This window comes from Pseudophryne corroboree, chromosome 5 (assembly GCF_028390025.1).
Source record: "Pseudophryne corroboree isolate aPseCor3 chromosome 5, aPseCor3.hap2, whole genome shotgun sequence".
Taxonomy (NCBI): Eukaryota; Metazoa; Chordata; class Amphibia; order Anura; family Myobatrachidae; genus Pseudophryne; species Pseudophryne corroboree.
In genome coordinates this window covers 849,247,542-849,267,080 of record NC_086448.1, presented here as the reverse complement: position 1 = coordinate 849,267,080, position 19,539 = coordinate 849,247,542, and the positions used below count along the sequence as shown (strand labels likewise).

The window sequence follows — 19,539 nt, the reverse complement described above, 5'->3', positions numbered from 1 at the left end:
ACTGACACATCACTCATCTCCTGATATACTCTGTGCTGCTGGGGACCCTGCTCCTCCCACTATATAACTCTCAGTCTGTGGCTTCCTCCTGCCTCCATTCCCCTCACATCATGGCACTGCCCCTGTCACATGCAGCCCTGTCCTCACTGACACATCACTCATCTCCTGATATACTCTGTGCTGCTGGGACCCTGCTCCTCCCACTATATAACTCTCAGCCTGTGGCTTCCTGCTGCCTCCATTCCCCTCCTCACATCATGTCACTGCCCCTGTCACATGCAGCCCTGTCCTCACTGACACATCACTCATCTCCTGATATACTCTGTGCTGCTGGGGACCCTGCTCCTCCCACTATATAACTCTCAGTCTGTGGCTTCCTGCTGCCTCCATTCCCCTCCTCACATCATGTCACTGCCCCTGTCACATGCAGCTCTGTCCTCACTGACACATCACTCATCTCCTGATATACTCTGTGCTGCTGGGGACCCTGCTCCCCACACTATATAACTCTCAGTCTGTGGCTTCCTGCTGCCTCCATTCCCCTCCTCACATCATGTCACTGTCCCTGTCACATGCAGCTCTGTCCTCACTGACACATCACTCATCTCCTGATATACTCTGTGCTGCTGGGGACCCTGCTCCTCCCACTATATAACTCTCAGTCTGTGGCTTCCTGCTGCCTCCATTCCCCTCCTCACATCATGTCACTGCCCCTGTCACATGCAGCCCTGTCCATACTGACACTTCACTCATCTCCTGATATACTCTGTGCTGCTGGGGACCCTGCTCCTCCCACTATATAACTCTCAGTCTGTGGCTTCCTGCTGCCTCCATTCCCCTCCTCACATCATGTCACTGCCCCTGTCACATGCAGCCCTGTCCTCACTGACACATCACTCATCTCCTGATATACTCTGTGCTGCTGGGGACCCTGCTCCTTTCGTTATATAATTCTGAATGTGTGGCTGTCATGTTACCTCACAACACATTGCTTGGGTAAAGCTCCTGTTCTCACAAAATCACATGAGTGGACAGAACACTGCTTTCCAAAAGATGATCACACTTGGCTCCTGAAATACTTTGTGCTGCTGCTAATATTAAAAATTTAAACTGGAAGACAAACGGGATGAGCAGCAGATGCAGGTTCTCGGAGACGAGTCAAGCATATCCTAGCAATAAATGCTGAACCAAATTGTCCAAAGTCGGCATAGACTGAAAGACACTCCTGCTACGGCATGTACATCTTCCTGTGGAGCTCTGGCCTCACATGTGTTCTATGTCTCTGGAGGTTGGAGTTCAGAGCAGTAACTCTTGTCCACACTGAGACCTGCCCTCTGGAGAAGCAGCTCTTGACGGTGGTCAACTCGCCGCAGCAATCTCTCGATGCGCAGGATGTGAAGTGCCAGGCGACGCTTCCTTTTTAGACGCGCCATAGAGAAGGAGTTTCTAAACTTCGCAAGTCCCAAGCGTGGATGGGAAACCCTGGGCTTCAGTTCCGGTAAGATTTCCAGGTCTAGCTTCATCTGCTCTGATTTCTGCTCCTCTTTCTTGTCCTTGGCTTCTTCATGCTCAAGCAGTGGATGAAGAGGTCTGTGTCTCCATCGCCTCCCTGTATAAATGAGGAGAGTGAAACACACAATACACAGAGTAAATACACATAATCAAATAAATCAGGGTTCCCTATGCAATGGGTTTAGTCTTCATCCCCACATCTGAAATCCCGGCATTCTTCAGGGGGTTTAGACTTCCAGTCCTATATGGGGATATTCAATTACCAGCGAAAATGCATCGGATGCGAAAAACGGACCTGAAAAAAAATTCCTTTTCACCCGAAAACACACAGGCTCAGTGAAACGTGTGTGCTTTCAGTTGAAACAGACCCGTTTTCGGGTGAGGCAGATGAAACAAATCCCTGATAAACCGTATGTCGTGCCGGCATATCGGGGCTAGTTAAATAGCCCCCGGCTTGACAATTATCCACGATCAATGATCATGGGTTATAGAATATCCCCCTGGAACACTATCAGATACATGACAATAGATCCTAGACTGCTAGCTCCTAGATTACTGGATTCTAGATAAAGATTTAGGATTGCTGGATCACACAAATAACTAGATAGAAGACTTTTACATCATTAGACCTAAAAATGAAATTACTAGAACATAAACTAGATTCACAACTGCTATCGTACTAGACTGCTAGATCCCTCAACATAAGATTCTAGAAAACTAGATCCAAGACTGTTAAATGTTAAGTCTCCGTGATCCTAGAACCGTAGGTCCAAGACTGCTAGACCAAGACCCTGTAATCTAAGTATTTCTGACACAGAGTAAAACGCACAGGAACTAGATCAAGACTATTACATCCCAGAGTACTAGATCCAAGACTTATATTCTAGAATACTAGATACAAGAACGCTATATTATAGAATACCACATCAAAGTCTGCAATACAGTATATTCTAGAACACAGGAACTAGATCAAGACTATTATATCCCAGAGTACTAGATCCAAGACTTGTATTCTAGAATACTAGATACAAGAACGCTATATTATAGAATACCACATCAAAGTCTGCAATACAGTATATTCTAGAACACAGGAACTAGATCAAGACTATTACATACCAGAGTACTAGATCCAAGACTTGTATTCTAGAATACTAGATACAAGAACGCTATATTATAGAATACCACATCAAAGTCTGCAATACAGTATATTCTAGAACACAGGAACTAGATCAAGACTATTACATCCCAGAGTACTAGATCCAAGACTTATATTCTAGAATACTAGATACAAGAACGCTATATTATAGAATACCACATCAAAGTCTGCAATATAGTATATTCTAGAACACAGGAACTAGATCAAGACTATTACATACCAGAGTACTAGATCCAAGACTTGTATTCTAGAATACTAGATACAAGAACGCTATATTATAGAATACCACATCAAAGTCTGCAATACAGTATATTCTAGAACACAGGAACTAGATCAAGACTATTACATCCCAGAGTACTAGATCCAAGACTTGTATTCTAGAATACTAGATACAAGAACGCTATATTATAGAATACCACATCAAAGTCTGCAATACAGTATATTCTAGAACACAGGAACTAGATCAAGACTATTACATCCCAGAGTACTAGATCCAAGACTTGTATTCTAGAATGCTAGATACAAGAACGCTATATTATAGAATACCGCATCAAAGTCTGCAATAGAGTATATTCTAGAACACAGGAACTAGATCAAGACTATTACATCCCAGAGTACTAGATCCAAGACTTATATTCTAGAATACTAGATCCAAGACTGTTAGATTATTGAATACTAGATTCAAAACTATTAGATCCTAGAGTACTAAATCAAATAATATTAGATCCAAGGGGCATATTTACTAAGGTTCCGATTTTGTACGAGTTTTTTCTTTCTAAGTGTCATCTCGGGAATTTACGAAGCACAAATCTCGGCAGTGTTGGGGCTATTCATAATGGTTTTCATGGTAGAGGGCAGAAATACGAATGAACAGACCATAGGTCAAACGCGGCTGTTTGTTCATACAAGACGGGAATTTACTATTCATTCGTATTTAGGTGTTTGTCCCTCAATGTTCAATTGCGGTTATATTTTTTGGCTAATCGTAAAAAAAAGCAGCAAAGAAATAGACCTGCTTTTTCCTGGCGTGTTTGGATCAGTGAGATCTGTGCATGCTTATCTGTGTGAAAGTGTGATAAATTAAAGAAAAAAATAGCGTGGGGTCCTAAGCATAACCAGCCTCGGGCTCTGTGAGCCGGTCCGGATTGTAAAAATACAGGGGGGGAAATGACTGGGGTCCCCCCATATTTAGACAACCAGCACCGGGCTCTCCATCCGGCCCTGGTTCAAAAAATACAGGGAACAAAAGACGTAGGGGTCCCCCGCATTTTTCAAACCAGCACCGGGCTCCACTAGCCAGAGAGATAATGCCACAGCCGGGGGACACTTTTATATAGGTCCCTGCGGCCCTGGCATTACCCCCTCAACTAGTCACCCCTGGTCGGGGTACCCTGGAGGAGAGGGGACCCCTTAAACCGTTATCCTCCATTCTAGCCTATGATGGGAACTCTGCGGTCTGGGGTTAACCGCAAAGTTAATTGGGGTCACTATTGTGGGTGACCCCAATTAACTTCGCAGTTAACCTCAGACCGCAAAGTTCCCAACATTTTTAACTCTTTAAACACCTCTTCATGTACACAATGAAGCCCTGCACGAATCTCACTGATCAATATGTTATGTCTGGCAGCGTTTTACTAATCACTCCCGTAAAACATTGCCCGACAATACGAATCACATCAACATCGGAAAATACGACAATAGAAAACTCGGCAGCTTAGTAAATTTGCGTAGATGAATTCAAAAAGTTGCAGTAAAATACGTCCGATAAAATTTGAGATTAAACTCCCATCAAATTGGCACAAACACGAATTTTAGTAAATATAAACTGCCATATTCTAATACAAAATCCACGACCGTAATTGTGGCCGGAGGGACCCCAGCCACGAGGGAAATGGCCGCCTGCAGCACTGAAGGGGTTAACCCCTAGTGCCCGGCGCCATTTTTGCAGACAATGGGCGCTTGGCGCCAGATTTGAAAATGTGTAAAACTGTGTTTTAATATTGTGTTTTTGGATGTGCCGTGGTCCCGGACCTCTCCGGAGACCACGGCAGGGAGGACAGCCCCCCGGCGCGCTCAGCAATGTGTGCGCGCCGGGGGAGAGAAGGCAGCCGCTGACCGCCGGAGTCCGGGAGCTCCGCTCCCGGCAGCGGTCAGTGTAGCCCCGGGCGCACTGGAGTGTGCGCGCCGGGGAGAAGGGTGAGCGCTGTGGCTGGGAGCTCGGCTCCCGCTGCAGTGCTCTCTGTGAGAGCCGCCGCTGGGGGCCGGGAGCTCAGCTCCCAGCGCCTCAGCCCAGCACGGGTGGCCAGCCGCAGCAGCCGGGACGGACGTCCCGGGCTGCTAGCCGGCGAGGGGGGTGCGCTGCAGCCCGGCTCCCCGCCGGACGCTGCAGCGAGGCCACAAGTCAGCACCGCTCACGGGGGACCGGGCTAGCCAGCTCCCTAGCGGTGTGGGGGAAATTAGGTTGGCAAGCAGGCTGATGAGCGCTGGGGTCCGGGAGCTACGCTCCCGGCGCCTCAGCGCTGCAACAGAGCCAGAGTCACGGCAGCCGGGACAAGTGTCCCGGGCCGCCGGGCTTCAGTACAGGGGGGTGCGCCGCTGCATGCGGCGGGGCCACAAAAGTAGTGCCACACTGGGGGGACAGGGAGAGCCAGCTCCCTGGACCCCAGTGGCAGGCAGACAGGCTGGAGGGTGGGGGAAGCCAGCCCCATACCTCCAGCACACAGAGAGCCCTAGCAGCCAGGCTGCAGGGCTAGTACTACACAGTAGTTACAGAACGAAACATTGTGTAAAATAATGACATACAGTGTGTTGTAAGGCACTGCAGTGCCTGAGTATGTAGAGTCTGTGCAAGGCACAGGCTCAGTGTATATTTAAAGGGAAATGTACAGTGTGATTTAAAATGTAATGTATTTAAGGAAAATTGCACTTACTTGATTGTGTGTCCCAGGAGGGGGGAATCCATAGCTGTGCAGGCTGATGGATTCTCCCAGACCTTTTCCCCAAAAACGGAATGTTTTCCCATCCAGCCTCACATTTCCAAGAGGCACAGGGAGAGAGAGAAGCAGCTTAGCTATGAAACAAGCTGAGTGGTTTCTTGGAGCTCCATGGAGATCAGCCGTAGTGCCAAGAAACCTGGACCGGGGAGCCAGGCTGCCCAGCTCTGGAGCCCAAATCCAGGCTGCAGGCAGTGAGAGGGGTCCCGGGCAGGTTTCTGGAAGTCAGTTTAGGAGGGAAAAACTCCCCCCCAGCCAAACTGAACGGCACCGGGGAGTATCCTGACTCTCCCAGATGGGAGAGTCCAAGGAGACCGACCACTCCCCACTGTCCATAGGGAACAATGTTAGGTGTGCATGAGACCAGAGCATGCACAGCTCATGGGTAAACATTGATTGGTTGTGCACCACAGGGCGGGCTTACCCCCTGTGGTAAGGGGTCTTGGAGAGGGATAAAAGAAGGGCAGTTGGCCCATAGGAGTGTGTAATTGTAACATCTTCTTCTGCTGAAAACATCTTGATTGTATGCTGTTGCCCCTAGCAATAGGGAGGAGCCTTTTTAAAGGTTATTTGAGCAATAAACACCTTTGCCTCAAGAAGACTGCTTCATCTTGTGACCTACAGGGTTAGGCCAAACCTAGCCCCGTTCTCCGGCTGTCCAGGGAAGCACCTGACGTCTCCAAGCTCCGCCTTCCGCCAGCTACCGGTAGAGGCCTAGCAAGTGGCTAGAGGGGATTCGTCAACACCACACAGGTGTGGTAAGGCAGTGCGTCGGCACATACAGAGCAGAACCGTGGTTCCAAACGCCACGGCAGGTTAGGAGTTTGGTGGTGGCAGCGAGAACCCGCCCACAACGCAGTGGGTGGAGTCAGTAACAGGCGGTTACTGACGGTAAGCGGGAATCCCCTATGTGGTCAGGCCTCGTGCGGCTTGACCTTCCAATCTGTGCGCAGTCAACGGGACGCGAAAGCGGCGAGTGCTTTCGTACGGTACCGTCCTGTCACAGAAATTGGTGGCATAGTGGTGGGATATTCCCAGGCGGCTTTTCATCACCCGATTGGAGAAGCCGAGTTACTCAGGAGAGGAGTAACTGCAGCGCAGGAGAACGCACAAGATGGCGGAATTCAGCGGAATGTCCAAGGGCGATCTGGAGATCGTGTGCCAGGAGAAGGGTGTGGATATCCCTTCCAACGCGTCCAGAAGCGTCATGAAGGCGGCGCTCAGGAGCGTGGAGGAGTCTCATCGGGCGGAGGTGGAAAGCACTGACGGCGTCAGCATCGCAGAGGACGGCCCAACAGTGGACCTTCGTAAGGAACCGGTGAGAACCACAAGCCCCGCCCTCTCTCACAGCAGCAATGTTTCCCAGCAATCCCTAGCAGGGCCAGGATCCCAACGTCCCAGGGGGGGCGGCCCGGATACCCTAGCAGATCGGCTAGCGGAATTGGGGGAAAGGGCAACGGAGCAAGAGCGCTTGATCATCATCCAGATGTGGCGTGATGAGCGGGCACCACAGGCCGTGGTACCCCGGGAGCCGTTGTCAGCTGTTGTACACAGATCAGGACGTATTCAGTTTGCCAAGTTTGCAGACAGTGATGGGGACATTGATGGACATTTACAAGTTTTTGAAAGGACTTGCAAATTACATGATCTACCCAAGTCAGAGTGGGTGAGACACCTTGTGCCCACTCTGCATGGAGAGGCCTTGGAGGCCTATCGAGGAGTGGAGACGGAGGACTGTGGGAACTACGACGAAGTCGCGAAGGCCCTCCTCCAGCGATTCTTCATCACTCCAGAGTCTTACAGGAAGAAGTTCAGAGACTTGCCCAAGAATCCTAGCAGCACCCATGAGCAGTTCGCCACCCAGCTGCGGCAGTACGTGGTGAAGTGGGTGAAGGATTCGGAAGCCACTACATGGGACGAACTGATTGACCTGATCTGCAGGGAGCAGTTCTACCGCAGGTGCGCCCAAGAAGTGAAGGAGTGGGTGCTAGATCGGGAGCCACCCAGCTTAAAAATGGCTGCCAAATTAGCCGACAAATATGTGGCAATTCGACCACGGGGGCAGAAGCGCCCCGCCAGCAGCCAGCTCCAACAGACTGTACCACCAAGGGGACCACCCTCTTCAGCTCATCAACCCCAAAGACAAGCATCTTCCAACCCGGGTGCTCTTGGCCAGCAACCGCACCGCAGTGTCCCTGCACCTGATCAGAGATCATCGGTGCCACGACTGGAGAAGAAGTGCTACGGCTGTGGGAAAATCGGACATCTGAGGATGAACTGTCCTGCATCCCAAGCACCCCAGACTCGTGCCCCAAATCCGAGTGCTGGAGCCCGGCTCGCTTGTTTGACGAGAGGAGATGAGATTACAGAGACTGTTCCCCCTCCAGTCAGTCCGATGGAGTGTGGTGAGAGACAGGTGCACTCTGCGGAGAGAGTCACCTGCATGGCCAAACAGCCCCTACACAACATGTGGAGGCACCTGCAGCCAGTCCACGTGGGACCCCTGCAGGGAGAAGGCCTAAGAGACTCTGGGGCCTCAATCACTGTGGTGAGCCCCCACCTTATAGATCCTGCTGCAGTATTGCAGGGTCGCACTGCCACGGTCACCCTGGCAGAAGGAACAGAAAAAGCGGTTCCCATGGCAAGAGTCTACCTGGACTGGGGAGCTGGACCAGAGTTGCGAGAAGTTGCCGTCATGGATGGTCTCCCAACTGATGTGGTCCTAGGAAATGATCTGGGTGGTGGGATCGTCACTATGTTTGTTGGCGCCATTCCCCGGAGTCAAGTTCCAAAACCACCGTTGACATCAGCTACTCCAGCACAGCCCAGCCCAGAGAAAAAGACTACAGCTGCTAGACAACTGCCAGCACAGCCAACCACAGCATCAACCAGCCCAGAGGAAAAGATTACAGCGGCTAGATCAGTACATCGACCCCGCATGCCTTTTGCCTCTGGTATGCCTACGTCCCCTAGCAACGCAGAGGATGTCGGTTCCAGCTCGTTTGATCCTGTGGGGGTGCCCAATGATGCTCCTGACCCAAGTGGTTTGCCAACTCCGGCGGTGAGTATGAAAAACCACACTGACTTTTCCATGACTGACCCCTACCAGACTGACCCTAGTAGTCCCCACCTAGATCCCCCTGTAGAGTGTCCCAATTTAGGAGAGATTGAGGGCCACAGGCAGGAGTTTAGGGAGGCTCAACTCTCTGACCCATTCCCGAAAGGCATGAGGCGCCACTTTGGCAGCGGCCTTGACAGGGTTGGGGCGGGAAGTTTGACCTGGCGGGAAGGGTTAAGGTACAGGTTAGCCAGGAAAGTGGGAGGGGATAGACCAGATAGGGAATGTGTCCAACTGGTCCCCTCAGGGAACGTTCCTGTGCAACCGGTGTCGGTTGCCAGCGAAACCCCTTTGGACAGCAACCCGGAGACAGACCGTACCCTGAAGTGCCTGACACAGAGCTTACCCTGGTCTGGAATGTCGGATGACGCCCAGACCACATGTAAGGCTGGTGCCATGCGTTGGCAGCCGGGGCACTCCAGTGGTTGTGTTGTCTCTGGGCCTCTGCCCATAGGAGAACCCTTGCAGCAAGTTGCTGTGGACATAGCTCGTCCCCTGCCTGTGCACAGTAGATCGGGGAAGACACGCAGCCTCCCTGTAGTGGATGCCACACAGGATCCAGAGGCTGGTGGTCTGGCCGCCATCACTGTGGCCCAGGTAGCGGATGAGGAGGAAGGAGTAGGCCTAGGTGACAGGGTAGGTTTCCCGAGTCATAGGTCGACAGAAGAGGATTGGAGGGCAGGTCTGACAGTTAGGGCAGACAGTTGCCAGATAGGTATGATGGAGGTGCAGTGCCTGGGGCACCATGTGGGAGGAGACAGGGGTAGGCCCAAACCAGAGGGGGTGGAGGCAACCAGAGGCTGTCCCCGACCCACATCACCCAGACCGGTACTGACCTTAGAACCTGTAAGGCCCTACGGACATGTTGTCATTGACTTTAGTCCTGTAGTGAACCCCTTGACAGAGATGGCTAGGAACGGCATTCCCAAGTCAGTGGACTTTGCACCCGCTTGCGAGTTGGCATTCCAGTCATTGAAGGAGGCTCGGGTACCCGCTCCAGTGCTGATGGCGCACATTCTTGACCAGGACTGTGTGTTACGAACTATTGCGCCACTGCACGGACTGGTAGCAGTACCGAGACAGAAAGAGCCACATGGGCAGGAGCACCCTGTGGCCTGTTTGAGCAGAAAGCTGCTATTGTGGGAGGTGGGGTATGCCACAGTTGGGACACCGTGGGTGGCACTTGTTTGTAACCGGCCCCCCACCGTGGTGACTTACCACCTACCTGTTAGGTGGCTGCAACCTACCTTGGGGGAATTGGACAGACTTTTGTGGTGGAGCCCTGAACTTGGACTTCAGGAGGACTATTTGAACATTGTGCACCCACGAAGAGAGGCCCACTACACTATGGATGAACTGTCTAGGCCAGAGCCTACACCCCCCAGGTAGCGTCCCCTTCACCCCAACGGACTGCGGGACCAGGACCCAAATCGTTGGGACATGGGTCCCTGGTTGACCCGCTTGAATGGGGGGGGAGGAGTGTGGCCGGAGGGACCCCAGCCACGAGGGAAATGGCCGCCTGCAGCACTGAAGGGGTTAACCCCTAGTGCCCGGCGCCATTTTTGCAGACAATGGGCGCTTGGCGCCAGATTTGAAAATGTGTAAAACTGTGTTTTAATATTGTGTTTTTGGATGTGCCGTGGTCCCGGACCTCTCCGGAGACCACGGCAGGGAGGACAGCCCCCCGGCGCGCTCAGCAATGTGTGCGCGCCGGGGGAGAGAAGGCAGCCGCTGATCGCCGGAGTCCGGGAGCTCCGCTCCCGGCAGCGGTCAGTGTAGCCCCGGGCGCACTGGAGTGTGCGCGCCGGGGAGAAGGGTGAGCGCTGCGGCTGGGAGCTCGGCTCCCGCTGCAGTGCTCTCTGTGAGAGCCGCCGCTGGGGGCCGGGAGCTCTGCTCCCAGCGCCTCAGCCCAGCACGGGTGGCCAGCCGCAGCAGCCGGGACGGACGTCCCGGGCTGCTAGCCGGCGAGGGGGGTGCGCTGCAGCCCGGCTCCCCGCCGGACGCTGCAGCGAGGCCACAAGTCAGCACCGCTCACGGGGGACCGGGCTAGCCGGCTCCCTAGCGGTGTGGGGGAAATTAGGTTGGCAAGCAGGCTGATGAGCGCTGGGGTCCGGGAGCTACGCTCCCGGCGCCTCAGCGCTGCAACAGAGCCAGAGTCACGGCGGCCGGGACAAGTGTCCCGGGCCGCCGGGCTTCAGTACAGGGGGGTGCGCCGCTGCATGCGGCGGGGCCACAAAAGTAGTGCCACACTGGGGGGACAGGGAGAGCCAGCTCCCTGGACCCCAGTGGCAGGCAGACAGGCTGGAGGGTGGGGGAAGCCAGCCCCATACCTCCAGCACACAGAGAGCCCTAGCAGCCAGGCTGCAGGGCTAGTACACAGTAGTTACAGAACGAAACATTGTGTAAAATAATGACATACAGTGTGTTGTAAGGCACTGCAGTGCCTGAGTATGTAGAGTCTGTGCAAGGCACAGGCTCAGTGTATATTTAAAGGGAAATGTACAGTGTGATTTAAAATGTAATGTATTTAAGGAAAATTGCACTTACTTGATTGTGTGTCCCAGGAGGGGGGAATCCATAGCTGTGCAGGCTGATGGATTCTCCCAGACCTTTTCCCCAAAAACGGAATGTTTTCCCATCCAGCCTCACATTTCCAAGAGGCACAGGGAGAGAGAGAAGCAGCTTAGCTATGAAACAAGCTGAGTGGTTTCTTGAAGCTCCATGGAGATCAGCCGTAGTGCCAAGAAACCTGGACCGGGGAGCCAGGCTGCCCAGCTCTGGAGCCCAAATCCAGGCTGCAGGCAGTGAGAGGGGTCCCGGGCAGGTTTCTGGAAGTCAGTTTAGGAGGGAAAAACTTCCCCCCAGCCAGACTGAACGGCACCGGGGAGTATCCTGACTCTCCCAGATGGGAGAGTCCAAGGAGACCGACCACTCCCCACTGTCCATAGGGAACAATGTTAGGTGTGCATGAGACCAGAGCATGCACAGCTCATGGGTAAACATTGATTGGTTGTGCACCACAGGGCGGGCTTACCCCCTGTGGTAAGGGGTCTTGGAGAGGGATAAAAGAAGGGCAGTTGGCCCATAGGAGTGTGTAATTGTAACATCTTCTTCTGCTGAAAACATCTTGATTGTATGCTGTTGCCCCTAGCAATAGGGAGGAGCCTTTTTAAAGGTTATTTGAGCAATAAACACCTTTGCCTCAAGAAGACTGCTTCATCTTGTGACCTACAGGGTTAGGCCAAACCTAGCCCCGTTCTCCGGCTGTCCAGGGAAGCACCTGACGTCTCCAAGCTCCGCCTTCCGCCAGCTACCGGTAGAGGCCTAGCAAGTGGCTAGAGGGGATTCGTCAACACCACACAGGTGTGGTAAGGCAGTGCGTCGGCACATACAGAGCAGAACCGTGGTTCCAAATGCCACGGCAGGTTAGGAGTTTGGTGGTGGCAGCGAGAACCCGCCCACAACGCAGTGGGTGGAGTCAGTAACAGGCGGTTACTGACGGTAAGCGGGAATCCCCTATGTGGTCAGGCCTCGTGCGGCTTGACCTTCCAATCTGTGCGCAGTCAACGGGACGCGAAAGCGGCGAGTGCTTTCGTACGGTACCGTCCTGTCACAGTAATATTCTAAAACACAAGATCCAAGTCTGTTATATTCTGAACACTAGATCAAAGACTGCTAGATTCTCGAATACTAGATCCGACTGTTATATTTTAGAATTCTAGATAAAAGCATTCTAGATCTGACAATACTAGATCCAATGTGTGTTAAGTTCTAGAACACTAGATTCAAGATTATTAGTTCCTAGAGTACTAGATCTAAAACTTATATTCTAGAATACTAGATTCAAAACTATTAAATCCTAGAGTAACAGATCCAAGTGTGTTACCATATTCTAGAACAATATATCCAAGACTATTAGATATTAGAGTACTAATTAAAAAGCTTATATTCTAGAATACGAGATACAAGATTAATAGATCCAAGAATAATATATCCAAGATTGTTATATTCTAGAACACAAAATCCAAGTCTGTTATATTCTGGAGCACTAGATCAAATATAGTTAGGTCCTAGAATTCTAGACCAAAGACTTACAGTATATTCTAGAATGCTAGATCCAAGATCATAAATCCAAGAGAACTAGACCCAAAGTCACGATCCGGACTACGGGACATTATTTTTTACCTTTCAGGTGTCTTCTGAGAATGGCTCAGCGTCCCAGGGCCGGGTCTCGGTCATATTGCTGAATGTCCTTGCTTCATAATTCCTTTCTACCAGTCGGCAAGTGCTGTCACAAAGAACTCTTAAATGGAATGGCGTTTCTAGCTTATTGCGGCCTCTGCCGCCATTACCATACTCTCAGCACTTGGTCGGCACTGCATAGCATCTCCTGTCAGCTGCGGCCTTTGCCGCGATTACTACAGTAAAGCACTACAGGTCTGTGCGGCGCCTCTCATCTGCGGTAGCTTCCGCCACTGGCGTTGGGAGGTTGCTGTACAGTCTTAACATTCTCTGTGTCCTGCGGCCGCGGCAGCCATTACTGTGAAAGCTCCACATGGAATTACAAACCAGGCTTTCCTCCAAGAATCAGTATGGGTGCAGCCATGTTGGTTCTGATCATGTGATGCTATTCCCACCAATCTACAGTCCCGCTGAGCTCTGCCTGATTGCTGATCCAATCCCTGCACTGCTGAGGGTATAAAGGGACTAAGGATAGACCAGGAAGTTGTCAGTGCTTTGGTTGTCATCACCAATGTATCCTGTTTCTGCTCTCTGTGATTTTAACTGTGTTCCAGCTCCTGAAGTCTCCAGTTCTACAGAGACCTGCACCAATGACCACCCTGCGGTGCCTGCCTGACTCCATAGTATCCTCATTGCTTTCTGCTATTGGCAGTGCTCCAAAAATACCAGCTTCCAGCATTGGGCTTCCAGTGGTGTTCAGCGACCTATTGTCATCGGTGCTCCGCCATCGGTGTTCCTGTTATCAACATTATCCAAGTCATCTGTGTTTCTCAATTCATCGATCTCTAGCATCTCCAGTGTTATTCAAAACTCTGCTATTTACACTGGATCATCTGCACTTCATTCACAGTTCTTCATCATCCGTTTCATCCGGCAAAACCGGCAGTCACGAATACTACTCATTCTACAGTACGCTCAGCCTCTGTATAACATCTGCTGACCAGTTCCGGCTTTCATCCATTCAACAGCACCCAGGTGTTGGTAAGGACTGTCCATCTCTTACTTTCCCAAGCTAGCCTGGTGCGGATACCACACCTATTATACCAGCTGTCTCTTGCGGAACTATGTACTGTTTTTAATTATCTTTCATATCATACTATGCAACTGCCGGTGTACCGCCAGAACTGTGTTTAATAAACATTAATTTTATCTTTGTTGTCGTGGTCACATCTTCGGGCATTGGTGGTAGAAGTCCCCTATGTATAGGAGTCCTATTCAGCCCCCTAGATTCATCTATACACCAGCCTCTACAACTGAGGCTGTCTCAGACCAACACCAGCCCTCAGTTGTGACACCCAAGACCTTATAGTTTAGAATACTAGATCCTAGGATACTATAGTCTAGAACACAAGATCCAAGACTGTTATATTCTGGAACACTAGATCCAAGTCTGTTATATTCTGGAACACTAGAGTACTACACCCAAGAATAACAGATCCAGGAATTCCAGATTCAAAACTACTAGATCATAGAATACTAGATCCAAGATCGCTAAATCCCTGGATAACTAATTCTAAAACAATACATATCGTATAAAACCACCCCAAAACACAGTAGCAGTATATTGCCTCCTGCTTTCTCGTCACCCCCTTGGGGCTGGTTGGGGCATTCTGAGCACCTTCAGCCTTTCTGTCTCACATCCCCCTGCTGAGGCTCATACAGCTGTGCCCCCTGCTGGACATTATTCAGAAGATCAGTTATAAACAGTTGAGAACCCACCTCGGGGAAGTCGCCGGAGACTTGTCGGTGACCACAATATATCAGAAGATCGTAAAGGTGTTTGATCTGAAAGAAAAAGTTCTCATGTTATGTATCAATGACAACAATTGTTCTCAAGTTATATATCAAAAAATACTAGAGATGTGCACCGGACATTTTTCGGGTTTTGTGTTTTGGTTTTGGATTCGGTTCCGCGGCCGTGTTTTGGATTCGGACGCGTTTTGGCAAAACCTCCCTTAAAAATTTTTGTTGGATTCGGGTGTTTTTTTTCAAAAACCCCTCAAAAACAGCTTAAATCATAGAATTTGTGGGTAATTTTGATCCCATAGTATTATTAACCTCAATAACCAGAATAGACTGGAAATGAGTGGAAATTATGAACACCTCACAATATTATTTTTAGTTCTAAAATTTGCACCAAGGTCGCTGGATGACTAAGCTAAGCGACCCAAGTGGCCGGCACAAACACCTGGCCCATCTAGGAGTGGCACTGCAGTGTCAGACAGGATGGCACTTAAAAAAATTGGCCCCAAACATCACATGATGCAAAGATAAAAAAATAAAAAAAAGAGGCGCAAGATGGAATTGTCCTTGGGCCCTCCCACCCTTGGGCCCTCCCACCCTTGGGCCCTCCCACCCTTATGTTGTATAAACAGGACATGCACACTTTAACAAACCAATAATTTCAGCGACAGGGTCTGCCACACGACTGTGGCTGAAATGACTGGTTGGTTTGGGCCCCCACCAAAAAAGAAGCAATCAATCTCTCCTTGCCCAAACTGGCTCTACAGAGGCAAGATGTCCACCTCCTCCTCATCGTCCGATTCCTTACCCCTTTCACTGTGTACATCCCCCTCCTCACAGAGTATTTATTCATCCCCACAGGAATCCACCATCACAGGTCGCTGTGTACTTTCTGGAGGCAATTGCTGGTAAATGTCTCCATGGAGGAATTGATTATAATTAATTTTGATGAACATCATCTTCTCCACATTTTCTGGAAGTAACCTCGTACGCCGATCGCTGACAAGGTGAAAGGCTGCACTAAACACTCTTTCGGAGTACACACTGGAGGGGGGGGAGGCAACTTAGGTAAAATAAAGCCAGTTTGTGCAAGGGCCTCCAAATTGCCTCTTTTTCCTGCCAGTATACGTACGGACTGTCTGATATGCCTACCTGGATGCTGTCACTCATATAATCCTCCACCATTCTTTCAATGGTGACAGAATCATATGCAGTGACAGTAGACGACATGTCAGTAATCGTTGGCAGGTCCTTCAGTCCGGACCAGATGTCAGCTATCTCTCCTGACTGCCATGCATCACCGCCAGCGGGTGGTTTTGGAAATTTGATCCTTTACCTGGCCGCTCCAGTGGCGGTAGAAAATGAAGGAGGAGCTGTTGACGGGTCATGTTCCGCTTGACTTGACAAGTGTCTCACTAGCAGGTCTTTGAACATCTGCAGACTTGTGTCTGCCGGAAAGAGAGATACAACGTAGGCTTTACACCTAGGTTCGAGCACGGTGGCCAAAATGTAGTGCTCGGATTTCAACAGATTGACCACCTGTGAATCCTGGTTAAGCGAATGAAGGGCTCCATCCACAAGTCCCACATGCCTAGCGGAATCGCTCCATTTTAGCTCCTCCTTCAATCTCTTCAGCTGCTTCTGCAAAAACTTGATGAGGGGAATGACCTGACTCAGGCTAGCAGTGTCTGAACTGACTTCACGTGTGGCAAGTTCAAAGGGTTGCAGAACCTAACACAACGTTGAAATCATTCTCCACAGCGCTTGAGTCAGGTGCACTGTCTATATCGTAGGCAGATGTATAGGCTTGAATGGCCTTTTGTTGCTCCTCCATCCTCTGAAGCATATAGAGGGTTGAGTTCAACCTTGTTACCACCTCTTGCTTCAGCTGATGGCGGGGCATGTTCAGGAGTGTTTGCTGGTGCTCCAGTCTTCGGCACGCGGTGGCTGAATGCCGAAAGTGGCCCGCAATTCTGCGGGCCACCGACAGCATCTCTTGCACGCCCCTGTGGTTTTTAAAAAAAATTCTGCACCACCAAATTCATTGTATGTGCTGGAATTTGCCCACATGTAATGCACACACAATATTGGTGGCATTGTCCGATGTCACAAATTCCCAGGAGAGTACAATTGGGGTAAGCCAATCTGCGATGATGTTCCTCAGTTTCCGTAAGAGGTTGTCAGCTGTGTGCCTCTTATGGAAAGCGGTGATACAAAGCATAGCCTGCCTAGGAACGAGTTGGCGTTTGCGAGATGCTGCTACTGGTGCCGCTGCTGCTGTTGTTGCTGCGGGAGGCAATACATCTACCCAGTGGGCTGTCACAGTCATATAGTCCTTAGTCTGCCCTGCTCCACTTGTCCACATGTCCGTGGTTAAGTGGACATTGGGTACAACTGCATTTTTTAGGACACTGGTGACTCTTTTTCTGACGTCTGTGTACATTATCGGTATCGCCTGCCTAGAGAAGTGGAACTTAGATGGTATTTGGTACAGGGGACACACTACCTCAAGAAATTCTCTAAGTCCCTGTAAACTAACGGCGGATACCGGACACACGTCTAACACCAACACAGTTGTCAAGGCCTGAGTTATCCGCTTTGCAACAGGATGACTGCTGTGATATTTCATTTTCCTCGCAAAGGACTGTTGGACAGCTTACTGGAAGTAGTACATGTTGTCTTCCGACTTCCCCTCTGGGATGACCATCGACTCCCAGCAGCAACAACAGCAGCGCCAGCAGCAGTAGGTGTTACACTCAAGGATCCATCGGAGGAATCCCAGTTAGAAGAGGACTTGTCAGACTTTCCAGTGACATGGCCTCCAGGACTATTGGCGTTCCTGTCTAAAGAGGAAATTGACACTGAGGGAGTTGGTGGTGTGGTTTGCCGGAGCTTGGTTACAAGTGGAAGAAGGGATTTAGTTGTCACTGTCAGTGGACTGCTTCCGCTGTCACCCAAAGTTTTTGAACTTGTCAATGACTTCTGATGAATGCGCTGCAGGTGACGTATAAGGGAGGATGTTCCGAGGTGGTTAACATCCTTACCCCTACTTATTACAGCTTGACAAAGGCAACACACAGCATGACACCTGTTGTCTGCATTTCTGTTGAAATAATTCCACACCGAAGAGGTGATTTTTTTTTGTTATTTGACCAGGCATGTCAATGGACTTATGCATCCCACGGACAACAGGTGTCTCCCCGGGTGCCTGACTTAAACAAACCACCTCTCCATCATAATCCTCCTGGTCAATTTCCTCCTCAGCGCCAGCAACACCCATATCCTCATCCTGGTGTACTTCAACAGTGACATCTTCAATTTGACTATCAGGAACTGGACTGCGGGTGCTCCTTCCAGCACTTGCAGGGGGTGTGCAAATGGTGGAAGGAGCCACCTCTTCCCGTCCAGTGTTGGGAAGGTCAGGCATCGCAACCGACACAATTGAACTCTCCTTGGGGATTTGTGATTTAGAAGAACGCACAGTTCTTTGCTGTGCTTTTGCCAGCTTAACTCTTTTCATTTTTCTAGCGGGAGGATGAGTGCTTCCATCCTCATGTGAAGCTGAACCACTAGCCATGAACATAGGCCAGGGCCTCAGCCGTTCCTTGCCACTCCGTGTCGTAAATGGCATATTGGCAAGTTTACGCTTCTCTTCAGACGCTTTTAATTTAGATTTTTGGGTCATTTTACTGAACTTTTGTTTTTTTGGATTTTACATGCTCTCTACTATGACATTGGGCATCGGCCTTGGCAGACGACGTTGATGGCATTTCATCGTCTCGGCCATGACTAGTGGCAGCAGCTTCAGCACTAGGTGGAAGTGGATCTTGATCTTTCCCTATTTTACCCTCCACATTTTTGTTCTCCATTTTTAATGTGTGGAATTATATGCCAGTAAAATATCTGGAATTAGATGGCAGTAATGTCTGTATTAGATACCACTAGATAGATACCAGATACCACTGTGACTGGAATGATGATGACCTATGCACAGTGATAGGACACTACCACAGCACCCTACAGCAGCAAGATGCAGCACAAGACACTGGACGTTTAGTCACCACAATGCAGCACTGCTAATAATGAGCACAGATATTGAGCACTGTTCAGGATAATAGAACTGACACTGGGCAGCGAGAAAAGCACTGTACTACTGTGCTGTACTACTATATACTGGTCAGTGGTCACCACAATGCAGCAATGATAATAATGAGCACAGATACTGAGCACTATTCAGGATAATAGTACTGACACTGGGCAGCAAAATACAGCACTGGACTACTGTACTGTACTACTATATACTGGTCAGTGGTCACCACAATGCAGCAATGATAATATAATGAGCACAGATACACTACACTGTTCAGGATAATAGAACTGAGTGACACTGGGCAGCAAGAACAGCACTGGACTACTGTACTGTAATACCATATACTGGTCTTCACAATGCAGCACTGATACTGAGCACAGATATTGAGCTGAGATTTGCTGATACTGAGCTATTCGGGCAGAGAACGTAGCCACGTCCTCTCTCTATCTCGACAATGCACGAGTGAAAATGGCAGCGACGCGCGGCTCTTTATATGTAATCCGAATCTCACGGGAATCCGACAGCGGGATGATGGTGTTTCCCCCCGTTCGGGTTTTGCGTGTAAGGCCGGAAGAACCGAGGCTGCCTCGGACCCGTGTAAACCACGTGAAGTTCGGGGGGGTCGGATCTCGACGAACCGAACCCGCTCATCTCTAATAAATACCATTGTGTTCATGTTATATAT

The 19,539-nt window shown here is 50.2% G+C and overlaps 1 protein-coding gene across 3 annotated transcripts in view; it reads right to left on the bottom strand.

Annotated features, from left to right (window-relative positions):
- Positions 1–378: 378 nt before the first annotated feature.
- LOC134928690 (uncharacterized) overlaps positions 379–19,539 on the bottom strand; it is a 534,742-nt gene continuing 515,581 nt past the window's right edge. For all 3 annotated transcript variants that reach the window (XM_063924692.1, XM_063924694.1, XM_063924693.1), the window contains exons 14-15: positions 14,741–14,806; positions 379–1,609 (exon numbers count right to left, since the gene is read on the bottom strand). In XM_063924692.1, the coding sequence (XP_063780762.1) occupies positions 1,275–1,609; positions 14,741–14,806 (401 nt within the window). In that variant the 3' untranslated portion in view covers positions 379–1,274. The remainder of the gene's footprint in view (positions 1,610–14,740; positions 14,807–19,539) is intronic.